Source organism: Grampus griseus, assembly GCF_964374135.1.
Source record: "Grampus griseus genome assembly, chromosome: 19".
Lineage (NCBI taxonomy): Eukaryota > Metazoa > Chordata > Mammalia > Artiodactyla > Delphinidae > Grampus > Grampus griseus.
In genome coordinates this window covers 52,080,648-52,101,286 of record NC_139013.1, presented here as the reverse complement: position 1 = coordinate 52,101,286, position 20,639 = coordinate 52,080,648, and the positions used below count along the sequence as shown (strand labels likewise).

General features: G+C 51.5%; 1 protein-coding gene across 1 annotated transcript in view; it reads right to left on the bottom strand.

The window, feature by feature from the left end:
- The window catches only part of PLCG2 (phospholipase C gamma 2), a gene marked incomplete at its 5' end in the record, with an annotated part of 140,294 nt that overhangs the window by 46,582 nt on the left and 73,073 nt on the right, over nucleotides 1-20,639 (bottom strand). The window contains 7 exons of the mRNA XM_082677782.1: nucleotides 1,655-1,823; nucleotides 2,388-2,508; nucleotides 3,899-3,984; nucleotides 5,494-5,612; nucleotides 6,435-6,536; nucleotides 11,286-11,358; nucleotides 12,917-12,960. Coding sequence (XP_082533908.1) covers nucleotides 1,655-1,823; nucleotides 2,388-2,508; nucleotides 3,899-3,984; nucleotides 5,494-5,612; nucleotides 6,435-6,536; nucleotides 11,286-11,358; nucleotides 12,917-12,960 — 714 coding nt within the window. The remainder of the gene's footprint in view (nucleotides 1-1,654; nucleotides 1,824-2,387; nucleotides 2,509-3,898; nucleotides 3,985-5,493; nucleotides 5,613-6,434; nucleotides 6,537-11,285; nucleotides 11,359-12,916; nucleotides 12,961-20,639) is intronic.

Genomic DNA, 20,639 nt, shown 5'->3' with positions numbered 1-20,639 from the left:
GGTGCTTTGATCCCTGAGGACACCAGCCTCCTCCTCTCTGGATGGGCCTCAGCCAAAGCCCCCTCGCAATTTGGTGTTTCTCTGTCAAGCGGTTTGTCTCCCTAGAAGACCGTGATCTCCTGGCATGTAGGAATGTCCCCAATGCATCTTGGTGGTCCAGTGACAATCTAGGGAACATACCACGCGTTCACACTACCCCACCTTCATGGATGTCATCCCCGAAGCCGAAGGGCCCTCTCCCTTCTCTGCCTGGTAAATCCCTGTCTGTCCTTCCTACGAACCTGCCAGCTGTCACTGAAATCCACGCCGCTCCTCCCACCGACGGCTGCCCAGCTAGAGTCAGCCCCTGCAGATGGTGCGGTCATGTGACTAAGTTCTCACGCACTGGACACAACAGCCCAGGACTGTCCAACTGATGTCCCACCTGCTTACCAGGAATCACTCGCCCTGGACCCCTCACATTCCCGTTTCTACGAGCTGGAGCTCAATGTGCCTTGCAACCCAGCATGGACCGCACACAAGGACAGTGCCCCCTAGGGCAGAGCCTTCGCCAGTTCTGTGGCATGGACCCCCTCTGAAGTCTGGGGAAGACTACGGATGCCTTTCTCAGAATAATGTTTATAATGCATAAAATGAAAGGAGAATCCAATTACATCGAAATACAGCTACCAAGTAAATAAAAAATACTTGCAATATACTAATACATGTACTTCTTTACTAACATCTTCCAAAAGATCTACAGGCAGATCTAATAACCATCATAATTTTAAAGTAGTGACGAGCACACGTTATCTTGAGATATTGGCAACAACGGCAGAAGTGCTATGAAATTATCCATGATTTCTGCTGGTGACGAAGCCTCAAGCGGCTTGTTGCCAATATTCATAATGGAAGGAAATATTAAGTTTCACCTACATGTTAATAGAGGCACCATTTTTGCCCAAAGTTCACATGCCACCACCTCACAAGTTTTATCTGTGGACTGTCTGGGGGTCTGCAGAACCCCATCTGAAAACCCCTTCCCTGGGAGACCGCAGACCAAGATGAGAACATCCTGAGTCCCCGGACAGCCTCGCGGACCAGAGCTCAGAGCTCCTAGAATACTCTCCCGCACATCGAGTCTTGAACTTACATGACTGAAGCCACGGTCCGTCTGGTCTCTTGACCCTAGTAATATACATGCCCAAACGTCACCCCTCCTGGCATCTGTGGTACAGCTGTCACTCATCCCTCCCCACAGCCACCTGTTGCCCCTAGTACACGCAGCCCTCTGGGGCAACTGTTCACTCCCAGCCCAGCCCCCACGTGAGAACAGAGCCTGGTGGAACAGCCCCAGCTCCTCACGAGGGCCTGACGCAGAGCGGGACATGGTGAAGACTGGCCAAAACAAATGCACGGGAGTGAGTGAACACTTCTGGGGCACCTGCTGTGGGACAGGGCAGTTCCAAGCGCTCCGCACGTGGCCTTCCGCGTTACGCTCGCAGCACGTGAACGATGCGGGTTCTGTGGTGAACCCCCAGACCGCGAGGACTCAGAGGCAGCGGGAGGTGAAGCGACCTGGCCCGGGTCAGGCGCGAGGTCAGCGAGGAGAACGGGGAGCCCGTGCCCCGAGCCGCCGGCTCTCCCCACATGAGCGGCAGCCCCGGGCCGCTACCTTGATGATGATCTTCTCCCGCAGCTGGCTGGGCGACGGCAGCTGGTCAGCACTGGCCTCCGTGGGCTTGGTCAGCAGCAGGTCGCCGAACGCCTCCTTGAACACCCTGGCCATGTGGCGCTGCTGCTGCACGCAGCAGTGCTCCTCGATGGACAGGATCACGGGGAAGCTGCGGGCGGGGAGGGAGGGAGGGGCGCTCAGCACGGGGGGGCCGCCCCCGCAGGGCTGCCTGGCCCGGCCTCCGGGACCAGGGCGTGCCCTGTGCTCTCGGCCTCGGGGCACGCCAGCACTCAGCTGGGGCTTCTCAGCAGTGACTTTGGCCAGGATGGAGCCTGGGGTGGGCTGTGTGTGTGCGGGGGGGTATCTGTGTCGCTATGTGGGGTGTACATGTGTGTCTGTACGTGGAGAATATACGTCTGATCACGTGTCTGCGGAGAGGGTGTCTGTGTGTCTTTGTGTTCTGGGGGTGTCCTATGCGGGCGGTGCCTCTGCACGTGAGCATCTGTGTGGGATGTGCGTGAATGTACGTGCGCGTGCGCTGGGGGGAAGGGGGCGTCTGTGCCCATCCGTGGGGGGGCTGCCCGTGTCTGTGAGAGGGTGTCTCTGAGTGTGTGTGTGTGTCCATGTGGGGTGTGTCTGCAGGGGGGATATGTTTGTGTGTGTGTGTGTCCACCCAACCCTAGCCGCCTTCCCCTTAAAGGTGAACCACCAGGAAGGAAATCAGCCAACTGACCTCGAGGTGACAAAGGCATGGTCCTTGATGGCCTGCACGACGTCATCAAACTTGATCTTGGTGGTCCGCGTCCAGCCGTGGTAGATGATGGGCTTCCCGTCGGGCCCGTCCCAGCAGTCCACTGAGGGCAGAGACGTGCAATCTCAGCACCCGTGCCTCCCTAGTCCTCTGAGGGCGGCCACGCTGCCCGGGTGATGACCGCGCCACCAGCCCTGGCCCCCGCACTGGCTCAGTCACCAGGACCCCGGGGCCAGACCCGGTATCGCCCTCAGGGGCCACCAACATGAGGACGCGTGTTACCTATGCGGTTACAGGAAGATTTTGGTCGTCTAATGAAAGGTCCCGCTGTCCAAAAGAAACGAAACGTTTCTTTTTTAACAAGAGATTTATCATGTGTTTTATCTTCTGATTTGACTTGTCTAAACCTTGGCTTGCTTCTTCTGCCAGCAGAAAGAATACAGAGCAATGGGAAATTTATTTTTAAAGATTCACGGTAAAATATTCAGACCGAACTAGGTTATGCAGAAGGTGAGCATCTCCTATATTTTTGACCCCCCAAAATAGGAAGAGGAGCTGACAGTTTCAAACTTGATTTTTTCACGTTTGCTTTTTCCTAAGGGGGGACAAAGGCATAAATTAAGAACACTCTGTAGGAATAACTGCCGTTAAGGCCTGATGCCGTGACGGATGCTTTGATAAAACCGGAGCCTACATCAGTGGTTTGTGCCTCTTCTCAGCCCAGTACAGCCATGAGCCTCTGGCGCTGAGTCGGGCCGGGGGCGAAGGGTGGGGGGACAGGAGGAAGCACTGGCCCCCGGCCACGTCCGGGGCCTGGAATCACCTCTGCCGGGGTGGCTGTGAGCAACTGGGGACAGAAGAGTCAGGGTGGGGCTTCCCTGGTGGCGCAGTGGTTGAGAGTCCGCCTGCCGATGCAGGGGACGTGGGTTCGTGACCCGGTCCGGGAGGATCCCGCATGCCGCGGAGCGGCTGGGCCCGTGAGCCATGGCCGCTGAGCCTGCGCATCCGGAGCCTGTGCTCCGCAACGGGAGAGGCCGCAACAGTGAGAGGCCCGCGTACCGCAGGAAAAAAAAAAAAAAGAGTCAGGGTGGCGGCCATGGCAGGGCCATTGCTAAAGCACGCAGGGTGTCTGCTGCCTCGAACACAGCAGCCCAGAAAGAAGCTGAGGGACAGGAGGACAGTCAGGCCGTCCTGGCTACTGGCCTCCCAGCCCCTCCACTGTATCCGGACACTTTCTGGAGCCCAAGGTGCTGTGGCTCCAGCCTGGCCCGGCTCAACACCACTCCTCGTCGTGGCAACCTTCTCTTCTGGGGAAAGGTCCCCGGCTGGTGGCCGCGTGGCTCACCCCAGATGCTACGGGCACCTGGGTGCTCCCTCCATCTGTCCCGTGCATCCCCACTACTCGGGCCTCCAAACAAACAAAGCATCCAGCAACAACACGGCCAGTCTCAGCCCGCCGACCGCGTGGCCGCCAGCGCGAAGGGGGTACTCACGCTCAATGCAGCGGCAGCCCATCCGCAGACAGCGGATATAGGCCTCCGGGGACGACTCGCTCCGAAGCTGGTCACCCGTGAGGTACCTGGACGAGAGGAGGTGGGCGGCTGTGTGGGAGCAGGCCTGCAGCTCAGGGCATCCCCGGGGAACTCCTCAGCCCGAGCTCCCAAAGGCCTGAGTTCTCCCTGTCCACAAAGACCCCCATTTAGGATCCAGGCCAGACACATGCAGTCGTGTGGCTGAGCCAGTCATGAGACTCAGGCCGTGATTGTGGGCTATAAGGATAACCATCCTGGCAATCCAAGTGTGGGCTCGAGCACGTGTGTTCTTTCGAGGAGAATTCGGTCAAAGGGTGTCAGGCGGGAGACTGACGTATGATGATAAATTAACCACCCCCCTGCCCCACCGCTGCCCACTAGGCCCTCAGTCTCAACAGGGCAGAGATGGGCCATCATTCTGATACCAGGGCCCCAGGCCAAGCACAGAACAGATGGGACTTACCACCCTATGAACTATGTCCACCAAAACTGACGTGAAAATACCTATTTTTCTCACTCTCCTCCTGACCACATTCCCCCTTTAAGAGTCTGTGGTGCTCAGCTGTTTTCTAGGTTTGGCAGGACTGACCATTCTAAGACACAAACTCAAACCAACGGACGTGGTGGGGAAGAGAGAACCATGAAGTCAATTGGCCCCGGAAAAGGAAGGTACCTTCCAAAATGCCGGGAGGTGAACTTAAGGGCCTTCTCTCCAACTCCTGCCTGGACTGACACTTGGTAAAGTACCAGTCGACAGCCCTCTGGATGCCCAGGACCCAGGGCCTCCACCCCCTCACCTGACAAAGCAGACTGAGTATCAGAATTTGAGTGTAACACCCATTTCTCCCTTCCCGTCTGCTCTTTTTTGTAATCTTCCAAAAATACGCATTTGAGTGTGGTGTTCTCTGGCCTAAAAGCTATCAGCGGCTCCCACTGCCTCTGCCCTCGCTCTGACCTCAACGATGCCACTCAAGCTGACCCTCCTGTCCTCCTCTCCTGCCGCTCACCCTGCCAGGTTCTACACGCTAGTCTTACTAGAACCCCCCCAGTTCCTCCTGCCGCACATGCCGTTCCTCTGTCTGAACCCTCCTCCTCGCCTCGCCACCTGTTCTTCTCTCACCAACGCCGGCTCATCTGAAGACTCAAAGGAGGCCTTTTCCCCTCCAAGCTCATGAGGACGGGGCTGCTCCTGCCCTTTTCACTGCTGTATCCCCAGCACCCAGCAAGCACAGGGCCTGGCACAGGGCAAACTCTCAGTAAATATCAGTTCAGTGACTAATTCAGTTGCTTTCCTGTGACCACTAAGAATGGGATGCCCAAACAGCCAACCAGCTTTGTTGACTTGCTTCTTAGGGCCACAGAAAAAGGTTTATTATTGCAAAACCAACTGGGAAAGAGAGATGCGTCCCCCCATCCTCCAGAAGCTTTCATATATTCCAATCTGAGCAGCGAGGGCCTGCACTCTGCCCACGCGCTTTGCCAGAGCAGTGCCCTTGAGCGCCCACCGTATTGCCCTTCACCTGCCTGACCCGCTGCAGGCTCGCGGTGAAACTCACGTGTTATGTGATGAGGAGATCCAGTAATGGGACAAAGGGTTGTTCATGTCCTGCACATCCACCACGTCATACTTCTCATCCCAAATGCTGTTCTCCCGGGAAAACAGGTACGTGAGGAACTAGGAGAGTCACAAACACAAAGAGGGGATCATCACACTGAGGACGGGTGGTGCCGGGTTCTTCTGGGTCTGTGTCAACACGGGGAGATGGTACATGAATATTCAACAGATGGTCTCCAGACCTCAGTTACCCAAGTTTTCAGTGCAGAAAACTCAGACTGCAATAGGCTGTACCAACACACGTTTCACTGACCTATACGGTATTTACCTTTTTAATGTGTATCCTCAAATATGTGAGGCTACAAGAGTATATGCTGCCCACATATAAGTTTTAAGGCATAATAACATTACGAACAGTTGTGAACCTACATGAGAAACAGAACATGCCAGTATCGTAACATCTAAAAGGCAGGAAATTTCATATCCCAGTTCCTGACCCCTTAAAAAAAAAGAAAAATCAGAAGATTGAGGGACAGTGGGTAACACTCTGTTTCCTGGGAACCACGGTACATGGGACTGGAGCTCCCAGTTCCCCCTCACACAGGGCCAAAAGCACCCATTTCCACATCGTGCAAGAGCCCCAGAAACCTTGGAATTTCCTTGCTCTGCTTGTAATGGTTAGAGACTCCCTGGCAGCACACGCCCTCTAGTGACAAAAGCAAAGATCCCGCCCAGGCTACAGGATCAAATAGAGGAAGAGAAAAGTCAAAAGCTGTGACGGTTCAGGACCTGGAAGGAAAAAAAAAGAGTTCTCGCCTAAGAGAGCCAGTTTCGGGGCATCTAACGGCAAAGCCCTCCGAGGGAAGAGACCCAGAAAATACACCTCGGAGGACAGACACCTGAATCACAAAGCCATGCCAACAGGACGAGGGGCCCACTTACCTCATCCACGAACAGGAAGGGCTCGGCAGTTTCTCTCATCGTGTCATCAATGAACTTTGTCATCCGCTCACGAACTTTGTTCAGATCCTGCGCCCAGAGCTCCTTAGAATGATAAAGAGAACAAGAAATCATCAGAAAGAGGAACTGCAAAATTCTTTGCCTCTCAGGATCCGGTTTCAGTCGAAGACCCAAACATGGACGTATTCTGCATGCACATGCCATCCAGGCCTTACCCTGTGCAGGGCCAACATTTTCCCTAAAGGACCAGAGAGTAAACATTTTAGACTCTGGGCCCCAACCATTCAATTCTGCTACTGTCGTGCAAAACGAGCCACAGGCACACAAATAACTGTGGCTGCGTTTGTAAATAAAACTTTATTTATAAAAACAGGCAGTGGGCCAGATTTGGCCCCTGGGTGTAGTCTGCCGACTCCTGCTCTACGCTAGTTCTTTATACGCGTTATCACAAGGAGGCGGGGAGCACAGTGACATCAGACCCCTGGGGTTACTCGCCTGGCTGATGCTGAGCAGGTTACACACCTTTTCTGTACCTCCTCATCCGTTACATGGGAATAATGGTACCTACGCACAGAGGCTGTGACGGGCTGGATGAAATAAGGGTCTGTGCTTAACACAGCACCCGGTACACGGAAGGTGCTCAAATCACGGCATTGTGTGAGCAATCGTCATCCTCCCGTGACATCTCGTTTAGTCCAGAAAACTCTGCAGGTCACACACTGTCATTGTCATTTTACAGACAAGGAAACAGAAGCTCAGGACATCACATGATGATCCCGACTTCACACAGCTGGTAAGTAGGCGAGCTGGGCTTCCAAATAACTGAACTTTGGAAAACGGATATAGAATCAGTCCAGATCAGTGAAGCAGTGTGCTGCTCAGACAACAGTAACGTCTGAAACATACATGACCAGTTCAAAAACAGCTTCTGCACGGTCTCAGAACTTTGAAAGCCCTTTAGAAAAAGGATATATAACATAAAGTAACTTTATTGTTTTCCTCCTCAAACCCTAAAACCCCAAATATTCATAGACAAGAGGATGACACCTGAGCCACAGATTCCACTTTGACTCATGTTTCTGGGTTCCAAACATTCTAAAATCTCCATCTTTAAGAATCATAAAAGCACATGTGTTACCCGACGTGTGCAGTTGGATGGGAAGGGTCAGATCAGGACATTTGAAACAAGGAAAAGCGTAAGGGCAGACACAAATGAGGTGGGTGCAAATCAACAATAAGCCTTGCTGTTCATCCTTGCAAATCTACTTGGATAAAGGACACCCAATAGCTGGGAGCTGGGGGAGCATCCAGTTCATTTGAATACAGCAGTGATGCAATCCTTGAATACCAGAGCATGAAACTCAAATTGTAGGATACTTAATGCAAATGCCTTGCCAGCCCTAGACGCTCCCAAAAGGCCAAAAGCTTCCTGCTTCCTTCTCCTAAAAAGCTTTCGCATAAAAAAACACGGGTACTGGACTTCCCTGGTGGCACAGCAGTTAAGAATCCGCCTGCCAATGCAGTGGACATGGGTTCGATCCCTGGTCCAGGAAGATGCCACATGCCGCAGAGCAACTAAGCCTGTGTGCCACAACTACTGAGCCTGTGCTCTAGAGCCCATGAGCCACAACTACTGAGCCCGCGTGCCACAACTACTGAGCCCACGCACCCAACTACTGAAGGCTGCACTCTAGGGCCCGCGAGCTGCAACTACTGAACCCGCATGCTACAGCTACTGAAGCTCGCGCACCTAGAGCCCATTCTCCGCAACAAGAGAAGCCACCGCAATGAGAAGCCCACGCACTGCTCGCCACAACTAGAGAGAAAAGCCCACGTGCAGTAACAAAGACCCAATGCAGCCAAATAAATTAATTACTTAGTTAATTAAAAAACAAAAACAAAAAAATGAGAACTTAGCTGCTATAACCTGGAACTGCACTAGCTGTAAATAAGAAATCTTCTACCTAAAGGAGTTTAAAATATGAATAGTCTGGGGGGGTAGAAAAATGTATCTACTTGGTGTGGGGTATTGAGTTGGGCAACTATCAATGTAATAATGAAAATGATCAGAGTAGTGATGAGAGGAACCAGCATGGTGAGGCCGTCAACACTGGGCAGGGGCAGCCCACCAGGTTCTGTGCTCAACCTTGTCACATGGTGGCTCATTTTGAACTCACATAAGCCCAGGCAGGACATATAATATTATTCTCCAGTTATATAAATAAGAAAGCTGAGGCTTCAGTCATTAATTCAGTTGACCTAATGATGAGCCCAAGACCAACACAGGCACATCAGTTCCGGGTCAGTCAGTGTCACCCATGCCTCCCAGGGCTGGACTGTGGCGCATTTAACCAGCCCTCGAGTGGAAACTCAGATCAGTTCCAAGTTCTCACTTCTATTAAAAATGCTGCCATTATTTAGGATAAGTTCCTAGGAGAGCAATTATTTAATCAAAGTATATAAGCCTTTTTTCAAAGTTTTCATTTTAATTGTGTATTGCCAATGTGTTTTCTAAAAACCTGTACTAATTCGCACACCAAGTGCTACAGTGGTTATTCCACATATGAGCATCCACCACCCCCAACAAACGTCCTAGGTCACTGACTCTGCTCCATGCCTGCATCCCACAGAGCGCTGGAAGCTGGGACATTCCGGGTCCACGAAACGTACGGCTCAGGGGCCCCATCCCTGGCAGCACATCTTGTTCCCGTCACGCGCACCCACACACATGCTCATGGGCTGCCTGCGTCCTCACTCCCGGATGCGGGATCCTAACGCCCTGTACCTTGCTCCAGGCCCACAGCCCTGACCTCTGAGGGCAGCCCAGCCACGGGGCCGGTGTAGGGAAAGCCTGTGAGCCTCCCCTGAAATAAAATTACTGAGCACGAGGTGGTGGGTTCCAGGATATAAGACTACTTGTCTCTAGGAGTTTAACTGTTTAACTTCAACGGCTCTGTACAAAACTGAGTAATTCAGCGCAAGGAAGCACACGGCGGAAAAGCAAACAGCCTGGGCCTCTGTCTCTGCTTCACTCTCCTGGCAGCACCGCACCGTGCGTGTAATCGTGCTCAACAGAATTCACGGATCCCCCCTCGGTTCACCTGCCCTGGGTTGTAGTCTCAGGCGGGGCAAGGAAGCCTTCTCTTGGTCACTGCCATTCACCCCACGTGGGGAAAGCGCGACATCTCAGAGCCCTCGGTCAGCGTTCATCACGCACCACAGCAGCTACCAGCTCTGCCCCTCGCGCAAGCGTGCGTCTGTTTACGTTCCCTACAATCAATGACGTCTGAACGTGGGATGTGTACTGCCTGACACTAGGAAATTCGTGTTCATTGTGAAAGGGGTAGCAGGGGTATTATGGCCATGTTTTCTAAAAAAAAAAAAAAAAAAAGTCCATTTCATAAGAGAGACACGTTGAAGTATTTTCAAATGGAATGATACGCAGTCCGGGGTTTACTTCAGAATTTGCCAGCAAGTAAATGAAGAAGGAAAGAAGGGAAGGGAGATACGTGGGTATGGAGATGGAGGATGGACAAAATCAAAGCGGCAGAATGTTCTTTGTAATCAGAGTGATGGGTACAGGGTGGCTTATGATGCCAGCCTGTCTACTTTTGTGTATGTTTGAGATGTTCTATAATACACAGTATTTTTTTAAAGTAAATGAACTGAATATTACTATGAAAAAGACTATATATTGTTATTATGAAAAAATCTATTAAAAAAAACTAAAGAGAATAAAAGCAAATGAAACGCCAGTGATATAAACAAAACTTTGAAATAGATATGTGACTACGCAATATACATGTACTCATACACACACACAAAGATCAAGGCCATGGGCTTCCCTGGTGGCGCAGTGGTTGAGAGTCCGCCTGCCGATGCAGGGGACACGGGTTCGTGCCCTGGTCCGGGAGGATCCCACATGCCGCGGAGCGGCTGGGCCCGTGAGCCATGGCTGCTGAGCCTGCGCATCCGGAGCCTGTGCTCCGCAATAGGAGAGGTCACAACAGTGAGAGGCCTGCGCACCGCAAAAAAAAAAAAAAAAAAAAAAAAAAAAAGATCAAGGCCATCTTGTCTAATCCCCACAATTCTGAGAGGTAGGGTTCTCATCCCCACTTAAAGAGGAGGAAAGTGGGACACAGAAAGGTCAAACCACCTGCCCAAGGTCACAGAGCTGGTGAGAGGATGTCAGGTTTCTCTCACTCTAACTCAGTTTCTCAGCTGAGGCACTACTGACATGTGGGGTTGGGTAATTCCTTGTTGGGGGGCGGGGAGCTGACCTGTGCACCTTTAGTTATTGCGCAGCATCCCTGGCTCTACGCACCAGATGGCAGTGGCAGCACTGAGTCGAGTCTGCAGCCACTGCCCTGGGGCAGAACCATCCCCTAGAAAACCACTGCCCGACACAAACTCTGACTCAGCCACCAGCTCGGAGCCCACACGCAAACATTCTGGGAGACGTCCACGTGTCATCTGTTTAAGGACAGCTGTGCCACCTTATCCCCCAGAGGACCCGCAGGCCCATCCACCTTAGTCACACCCTCCACGAGTCAGGGAAGGTTTCCTGGGGAAGCGACACCAGAGATGAGCTGAGAGGAGCAGAAGCCGGCAGGTGAGCACACCGTCCGCCCGCCCTGTGGTGTCCTCCTTCCCTTCCTCCAGCTGGGGCCTGGGAAAGGGGCTGATGAGAGGCCAATCTGATTCCAGAGTTTAAGCCCCCGAGGTGGCACTGAGCAGGGAGACGACACCTGTTTCATGACGGCAGGTGGTGAGAAGGTGAGCAACCGCTGGGGCAGCCCCACCCCAGAAGCCCCTGCCCTGCTGTCCTCTCACCTGCTGTTCATGTAAGAGAAACCGCTGGAAGTCGTGCAGGTGAACAGCGGAGGCATCCGGCCGGTCAGTGTTGCTGTCCTCGGGGAAAGGGAGGGTGTTGAGAGAGGGGCAGCCAACAGTCAGGGGCGATCCCAGCCAGCAGGACGGCCACCCAGACACCCAGCCGAGTGCCCCCCGCAGGGCCTGGTGCAGGCTGGCCAACAGGAAGACGAAGGTGACCCAGACGACATGCCTGACCCAGGAGGATTCAGAGGGGCCCTGACACCAGAACCTGGGAGAACTGGGCCCTGGAATCTACACTTGGCTGCTCCCAGGTGGTCCAGGTGCAAGGCAGAAGGAAGGGGGAGGGAGGGCGGGCGGGCACAGACAGGCGTGGACAGCAAACGCCCGGACAGGGCTGGATGTGGAGAGCGTTTGGGGTAGGCGATGCTGGAGAAACGACTCCAGAGTTGGCTGAGCCGTCGAGGGCTCTGAAGCAGGGGTGCGGGCCAGATGAAGCCCCCAACTCTGGCGGACAGGGAGAATCAGCTGGAACCTGCAAGACGAGAGCAGTGGAGCGAGCAGAGGCCCGCTGCTGGGAGAGTTTTCCATTTGACACGGACCCCTTCACTCTGAATAAAGGGAGATTCCACCTCGGCCGGCAGCTTGCTGACTGATGGCCTCGTGGAGAGGATGCTCATAGCTACCAGAAAACCAGAACCTCACTGGACTGGGAACCCTGTTCGCTATGGAAAGTGTATCCGGCAGAGCAGGGCATTCCGGGGAAATCTGTACTTTTCCCTGAGCACATGCAGCGGGGGTGGAAGGTGGAGGGTCTCTTTTGAAATACAGGAGGTAAAACAAGCTTTAAGCTTTCTCTCTTTACTAAACACTCAGGGTCCAGAAGTCTGTTGTCTCTGAGTGCATTTCCAACCTTCTTTCCTAACCAGCCTCATGGTCCAACAATACTAATCTTTTCATTAAAATACCACGTAAGAATTGGATTCGTTTTATATACATTTTAGAGTCTTGGGGTTTCTGGCTTAGAAGGTAACAGAGGGAACAGTTGCCAGGGCATCCTCATCAATGAGGGCTGCTTCCAAAAAGCAGGCCCAGGTCAGCGGGCCGCAAATCCCATTCTAGGCGCTATTAACTCCATGGCAAACATCTCTCCCAGGTAGACATGCTCGGAGGACATAGACCACTTTATACTTAGGGGAATTAGTAAGTGTAGTAGAGGTCCTGACAAGTCCTGCAGCACTTAGGCTTTAATCATAACATCATTGGCACTATTTACGAGCCCTGCCATGCACCACATGAAGCACTTGATATGCTTCAACTCATCTGAATTCAGTTCACTCTGCTTAGCCAGGCATCTCCCCAACTCACCTCTGGGAAAGGAGGTCCTGAAGCAAGCAGGCTTCTCTACAGAACCTTCTGGGCCACCCTCCCAACATTCCACAAGCCCCGTTGCTGTGCATGTTTATTCGTGGCACAGGCTTGGGATGGCCAGTTCCCCAACAGGGGGACCCCACCAGTGCCTGCCAGAGAGGTGACCTCCTGGAGTTCCGATGGCAAGGCTGGGAGGACCCACAAGGGCACCAACGCCCGGCACAACTACCCAGAACAACCACCCAGCAGAGGCGCCTCACCCCAAGATGAACACGGAGGAATCCTTCTTGAATTCGTCAAGAATCTAAAATAGAAAACAGAAGGAACACACCCATGAAACAACGTTAGACAAGTCGAGCCACTTAATGCAAATAAACAGATGTTTTTGTTGTTAAAAACTTATCATTGTCGTTTATGTGACTTGCAAATGTTCAGATATTTACATCTTTACACAAAAGGTGGAAGTCTTCCTCACCCTTGCAGAGTCTTTTTTCTGAAAAGCAATCACTGGATGATTTGGCAGCTCTCCGTCTCGAGTCTGTTTTATGGATGTTCATTTAATTCTATCTTATCATATTATAGTACATCTATGTCTCCCAACTTTTTGCTGTTGTTTCAAGCTTTACGTATTATTCAGCAACCTCAAAGCGCCCTACCTCACTACTTTCAAAACCCACAGTGTATTCCATAACATGTCTGTCTTTCAATTTTCTGCTATTATATCCAGTCCCACAAAGAACGTTCATACATGTATATCTTTGTGCACTTGTGCCAGCATTTCCAGTGGGTAGTTTCCTGGGCAGGAAAGCGCCTGGACACGGGGTGTGTACTTTGGCAGATTCACCAAATTGCTTTCAAAACAGCTGTCCTGACCCGCAGGCCCACCAGAGAATGCACACCCTTTTCTGCACCCTCACGGGTACACTTCCAATCCTTAATATTTCAATGAGCTCATTTCTAATCCTTGAATTCAAGAGAAAGAAACAAATATTCGACAGCTCTGGTCCTACACTTCATGGCCTACTGATCTCCCAACCACTGATGGAAGGATGGCGAGCTCCTCCACCAGGAAGGCCTGGGGTCCCCCAACCCCCAGCCTCCACTCACTGGCCACGCATTTTCCACATGCACGCGCACGCATGCATGCATGCACACACTCACACGCCACACACACGCACACCCATACTGCGTCCATTTCTGGCTAGGTAGCATCACTGAAATAATCTTTAATGAGACTGCGACTGGATAAGCATTTGAGTAATTCAGGGCACAGATGGAAATGTAGCCCCTGGCGGGTTACAAATGCTAACGATATAAAACAACTCCTGCTCTAGATTCCCCAAGTCCTCTTGCCAAACTGCTTGCACTCCAGGATGACGTGGAAGCTCTATGTTCTAGAACAGGTATCCACAGGCCCCTGGGAAGAATCAGGGGATCTGCATAAGTCTGTGCAAATATGTTGGGGTTTTTTTTTCTGGAAAGATGATGCACAGCTTTAATGAGCATCTCAAGGAAGCAGGTCACCAAAAATGATGAGGAGTCGCTTTCAGAATGACTTAGAAGTACTTCCTTTCATCTATGTGTCATTTACAGCAAGGCTATTGATTTTAAAAAGAAAAGGGACTTTAGGCAGTGCCAGCTGTTTGTTATCTGGAGTCATTTGGCCCTTAGATCACTGGGTCAATCTGGTGCTTAAGGCCGGATCATTTCCAAACCCAAATCCCGAAACTGGTTTCCCTACGTTGGAGAAAGGCCATCTGTGACCCCCCTTCAACTGTCCACTCCACGCGGTCCTTACTTAAAACCAGCCCCTGCCTTGCCTTGCCTTGCGATGATGTACAGAAAAAGCTGCACCCCATTTCAGCTACATGAGGAGCTGGGATGCAGGAGGAGGCGCCTCTACTGTGGAGATGCTCCAGAGCCAGGGAAGACGGGGAGCAACACCTCAGCTCCCCCACTCCTCTGCCTGCAATCTCCTGTCACCCCGTTTGCTGAACCCCCTGGAGGCAGAGGTGCCTGGGAACCTCTTTGTAAGAATCAGCCCCTCGGGGTACAGAGCAGGGCAGAGAACGCACTAAAATCGAAGAGGCAAATATGACCAGCCCAGGGCTCACCACTCAGGTAGCACACATGGAAGCAAAGCCAGTTCTCTCAGAATTCAAAGGCTAAGGTGCCTGAGGATACGTTAGGAGATGGGCAGAATGCACTGGGGGGCAGGGGTCGTGGGAAGTGGGAGAGAGGAATCAAGATGATTCCTGGGCTGTCCCAGTGGGGCAGCCAGGTATGGGTTCATGGCAGTGGAGATGGGGGTCGGTGCTGAGTATCACGCCACCTCTTCTGGACACTCTAGCGTGAGATGCGAGGCAAGCTGGCAGTCAGGGGAGTCTGGCATTCAGAGGAGACGTGGGGGCCGGAGACGTGTTTCTGGGAGTAATCAGCATAAAGATGCTATTTGAAGCCGGGGGACCAGATAGGATCACACCAAGAGTAAACAGAGAAGACAAGAGTTCTGTGGACTGAGTTTTGGGTAGGGATGTACAAAAAACCAGCAATAGCATGGTGGGTCTTTTCCTGAAAGCAGCTGGGAGGCCAGTCTGGGGATGCAGCGGGTACTGGGCGTTTCTCCGCCTGGGTGTCAGCATAACTGCAGGGAAAGCTGTCCCTCACCATCTCTGGCCACAGACGCTTGAGGACACGCCAGTGCGTGTGAGCAGGGGGCTGGCTGAGGAGCTGACGGGCACTGCATGGTCCCCCGTGGGGTCCACTCAAGACTCTGGGGGACCAGCGGGTTGGTGGGGCAGAGGGGAGTCACCAGCTCCCTCCGGCAGCAACTAGTTTAACAACTGGTATCAGCACTTGCTTGCCAAGCACCGGCCTCACCTGGGTCATGCCAACCATCAGAAGCCGAGAAACCGAAGACCCAGCTAAAGAGGCTGAGAGCCAGCAGGAGGCGACGCACGAGAAGAAGGAAGACAGTGCAGCACCCAAAAGCCAAGCGACAACATCAAGGAGACAGCGGCCAACTGCCACGCGGGTCACATGCCACGGAGCGAACAAAACAAAGACCAGAGGGTGGACCACTGTACCTGTCAAGGCGGAGGTCAGTGGTGATGTGACAAGGTGAACTGCTGTGGGGTAGGAGGCACGGAAACACGACTGGAATGGGCTCCAGAGGTGGAGGGAGGGAAGCAAGCGCAGACGGTGGCGTAGATGGCACTCTTGGAACAGGTCACTCTACAGGGCCAGAGAAATGGGGCGGCAGCCGGAAGGGGGAAGTGTGTCAGGAGGATGTTCTAAAGATGGAAGAATGTGCAGCATGTGCTATGGGTAGAACTGCGTCCCCCAAAAGACACATCCAGGTCCTAACACCACCTGTGAATGCAGCCTTATTTGGAAACAGGGTCTTTGAAGATGCCATCAAGTTAAGTGGAGGTCATGCTAGATTAGGGTGGCCCTAAATCCAATGAATGGAGTCCTTACAAAGAGGGAGATCTGCAGACAGACACACAGAGAGATGGTGCCCATGGGATGATGGAGGCAGAGACTGGAGAGGTGCGTCTACAAGGTAAGGAGCACCCAGGATCGCCAGCAAACGGCAGAGGCTGCAGAGAGGCGAGGAACAGATGGTCCCCTAGAGCCATCAGAAGGGGTGTGGCTCTGCCCACACCTGGCTTCAGACTTAACCTCTAGAACTTTGAGAGAATGAAGTTCTGGCTCTTTTAAGCCACTCAGTTGTGGGTCCTTTGTTACGGCCACCCTGGGGAACGGACACGGCACGTTTGCGAGCTGATGCAGGGCAGCCCCGACCTCGGTTACTCCTTGTGCCGATCCTATTAGGAAAGCAGTAAAATAAACCCTGTTTCAGAAGCAAGAAACGGGCTCAGGGAGCACACGTAATTGTTCCAAGGTTATATACCGAGAACGTCAAGGGGCCAGAGTTTCAACCCAGGCCCACCCTGGTCCATCGCCACTGCCCCACACAGTATGTGCAAAGGCACATAATATAAATGACAACATCCCAGCAACGAGGGCAGAACGCTCTAGATACTATGAGCACACAGGGGAGGCAGCAATTAACTTATCTTCACAATGCCGTGTACGGTTACATGGCCAAATCCTACCAAGCCAGGGCATTCAGCCCTCTGTGACTCTGGGCAACACCTCTGACGCCCTGCGACCCCAATAAAGGCTCAATAAGGTCAGGGTGACGTCTGTTTAGTTGACCACTGTGCCTTCTTGTGTCACCCGTTTATTGAATGGATGACTAAAATAATAAATTAATTTCGCTGGGGAAAAGTAAAAGGCTACAGGGAAACTAAATTAAATTAAAATTAAGTTAAGTTAAAAGGCTACAGGGAGGGCTTCCCTGGTGGCGCAGTGGTTAGGAGTCCGCCTGCCAATGCAGGGGCTCTGGCCCGGGAAGATCCCACATGCCGCAGAGCAACTAAGCCCGTGAGCCACAGCTACTGAAGACCGCGCGCCGTGCTCCGCAATAAGAGAAGCCACTGCAATGAGAAGCCCGCGCACCACAACGAAGACCCAACGCAGCCAAAAATAAAAAATAATAATAATAATAATAAAAAGGCTACAGGGAAAAGTAACCTATGACTTTTGGTCCTCAGGAGAAGAGGCAGTTACCAGCTAGACAAGGGAAGGGGCTATGCCAAAGGGAGGGGACATAAATGACGGCCCAGAGGTCCACCTAAGGTCAGGGAATTGCATCTTCCCACATCGTTGTGGGTGATCACATCCTCTGGGGCTGTAACTTGCCCTCCACAGTGTCTGTGCTTTGCAGGTCATGTGAAGCGGCCATGGGGACAAACCACAGTGATAGGAAAGCTAACCCGATTCACTGCTAACTTCTGCACTGGGGACCCTTCTCTCCCCTGACCACTGATTAGGATAGCCTGTGATACTCCCTAGACTCCTCCACCAACACATGACAGAATGTTAGTCGCTCTCTTCCCACACGCTCGCACCCATGGAAAATCTGGAAGAGAAAACATCAAACTTCTTCTTGAACGTTTAATTGTAGGTCTAATCACGGGTAGGCTTGCAGGTAGTTTAATTTCCTTTTTATTTTATAATGCACTTTCAACTTTTATGGACTGAATATGCATTACTTTGCTTGTAGTAAAATGTATCCAGATATCAGAAACAAATTTCCTGTCGAGGGCTGCCTAGTCTTCTGCTTCAGTACATGAGATATCAAAGAACATGCTGGGAAATCCACTGATTGTGACCAAGATGGTCTTTTTTTAAAAATTTATTTTATTGAAGATTACAATGCTGTGTTAATTTCTGCCACACAGCAAAGTGATTCAGTTATATACCTATATCTATATAGATATCTATATATTCTTTTCCATTATGGTTTATTACAGGATATTGAATATAGTTCCCTGTGCTATACAGTAGGACCTCGTTGTCTGTCCATTCTCTATATAATAGTTTGCATCTACTAATCCCAAACTCCCAATCCATCCCTCCCCCACTCCCCCTCCCCTCTCCCTTGGCAACCACGAGTTTGTTCTCTACGCCTGTGGGTCTGTTTCTGTTTCACACATAACTTCAGTTGTGCCATATTTTAGATTCCACATATAAGTGATATCGTGTGATATTTGTTTTTCTCTTTCTGACTTACTTCACTGAGTATGATAGTCTCTAGGTCCATCCATGTGGCTACAAATGGCATTATTCCATTCTTTTTTCATGGCTGAGTAATATTCCATTGTATATATGGACCGCATCTTCTTCATCCGTTCCTCTGTTGATGGACATTTAGGCTGCTTCCGTGTCCAAGATGGTCTTTTAGAAACAGGAGAGCAAGCGCACCAGAGGCCGGCTGCCCTCACCTCCTCCCAGTGGGGTTCTGCCTCGTAGAGACAGGCTGACAGTAATAGCAGATACCACGCTCTGAGGGCAGCTTTGCATGCCAGACCCGGTGCTGGCTGACTGAGACCTTCCAGTTGTTTTTTTTCTACCAGTTCTTTTAATCTTTGCAACAACCATCTAGGATAGCCACCGTCGCCCCATGACGGTCAGGAAATTTAACACTGCTCCTAGCCAAAAGCAATGCTAAAGGAAAATCAGTGCCACCTTAAATTATAGCAGAGTTATTTTCTACTTTAACAGGCAAACAAGCAACAGAAATCACCTATATTCAGACCCCAGTGGGATAGTAATGGGATGGCAGAGAGCTGTGTGTGTTTATGTTCCCTGGCATCTTGCAAGGCTGGGAAGGCATTTGTTCTTTCAACTGCACTGGACATAATTTGTGAGTCGATTACTGATTATTTGTGAGCTGCTGGAGAGCGACTCAGACTTGGGTTCATGGGAACCCATGGTGGACAGACGGCCCCAGGATCTCCACCTCCTGGTACGCAAACCCTTGCCTTATCCCTGTAACTTGCAAAGGTAATGGAGGTACACAATTATGTGCATATGATTACATGATGATGTTTTTATATGCTTGGAGAACCTGTCTTGCTGGCTTTGAGGAAACAAACAGCCAGGCAGGGAGCCCCATACATGGAGAAGCCGTGGGCAGCCACTAGGAGCTGCGGGCAGCCAACAAGAAGCTGGAGCCCTCAGTCCTACAACGGCAAGGAACTGAATGCTGCTACCACCGCATGAGCACGGAAGCCGATCTTTTCCCATCTGAGCCTCAGATGAGACCACAGCCTCAGTGGAAATCTTAAATGCAGCTTTTTGTGAAACCCCAGAGCAGAGAATCCAGCCTAAGGCACACCTGGATGCCTGAGCCCCAGAAACAGAGAGAGAACGTGCATCGTGGTAATACTGTTATGTACATGCCAGCAGTACAGAACTCATACACATAATACGTAAGCAATACATGAGTCATACAGAACGCTAACGCATTTCCAAACTAATCTACCAGAGGGCAGCAAGAATAGAGCATGCGAAACGGCAGGGGGTAAAAACAGACGAATCAACAGTAACCCAACCACCTCATCCCATGGGGTTGAAACTCCAGTCCTGGGCCGAGACCAAGAGTGATATCAGTCAACCATCTTCACTCATAATCAGGGCCTGTAAATGCCAGACCCCCAGCCTCCAGTAACCAAGGGGGGACTTCACAGGTTTGCTGGGGAGGCAGCAAAGTAGCAGTGATGAAGCTGGGTATTAGATTCAAATATTTAAGGAAGAAAAAACACAAGGTCTTAGGTTTGCTTCAAAACCATCTGAGGAGAGGGAGGTGGGTAAGGGCATAGATGAAATAAGATGACCATGAGTTGACCATTGCTGAAAACTGGCTGCCAGGTGCTTGGGGGTTTGTTATACTATTATCTCTGCTTGTCTCTGTTTGACATTTCCCTTACTACCAAAGTTTAAAAAATTCAAAAGAAGTACCAGCGGGTGGGCAGTGAAGCTGAGCACAGGAGAACTCAAATTCTAGCTCTGCAGCTCTACCAACCTCACGACCTCCGGCAAGTAACCCGAGTGTCAGCAAGTTCATCCCCAACGTGAGGATAAGAGCAGTACCTCTCCCACAGGGTTGCCAGGAGAATTCAATGTATGTAAGACATATAGCACAGCGCCCAGCACAGAGGTCACACTTAGGAAATGTTAGCTCTGATCTTTATTCACAATACTGTTATGACAGCCTAGTTAGAGGTATGTCCCCCCGCCCAGGGGGACACACATGGAATTAAATTTCTCATCTTCCTGCTGCTGCCGAACTTTTGGAAGCTTTGAGGCTTCACAGCAGCAACATAAGCGGGTGGTTAGACACAAGGAGGGATTGGCAGCTTCAAGTTGGAAACCTGGAGCTACTGATAAGCAGGACCCCGCTCCCTGGATTTAGGTCTGGGCATCATCAATCAGCACGAATGGCCCTGTCTCCCCAAGGAGCCCAGGAAAGCCAGCTGAGCCCCTAACAGCACGGAGGTAATGCTTTTCTCTGCCCTGAGCTTCCAGTGAGGAGCTCAGTAAGTAAATGATACGCTGACAAGGGAGAAG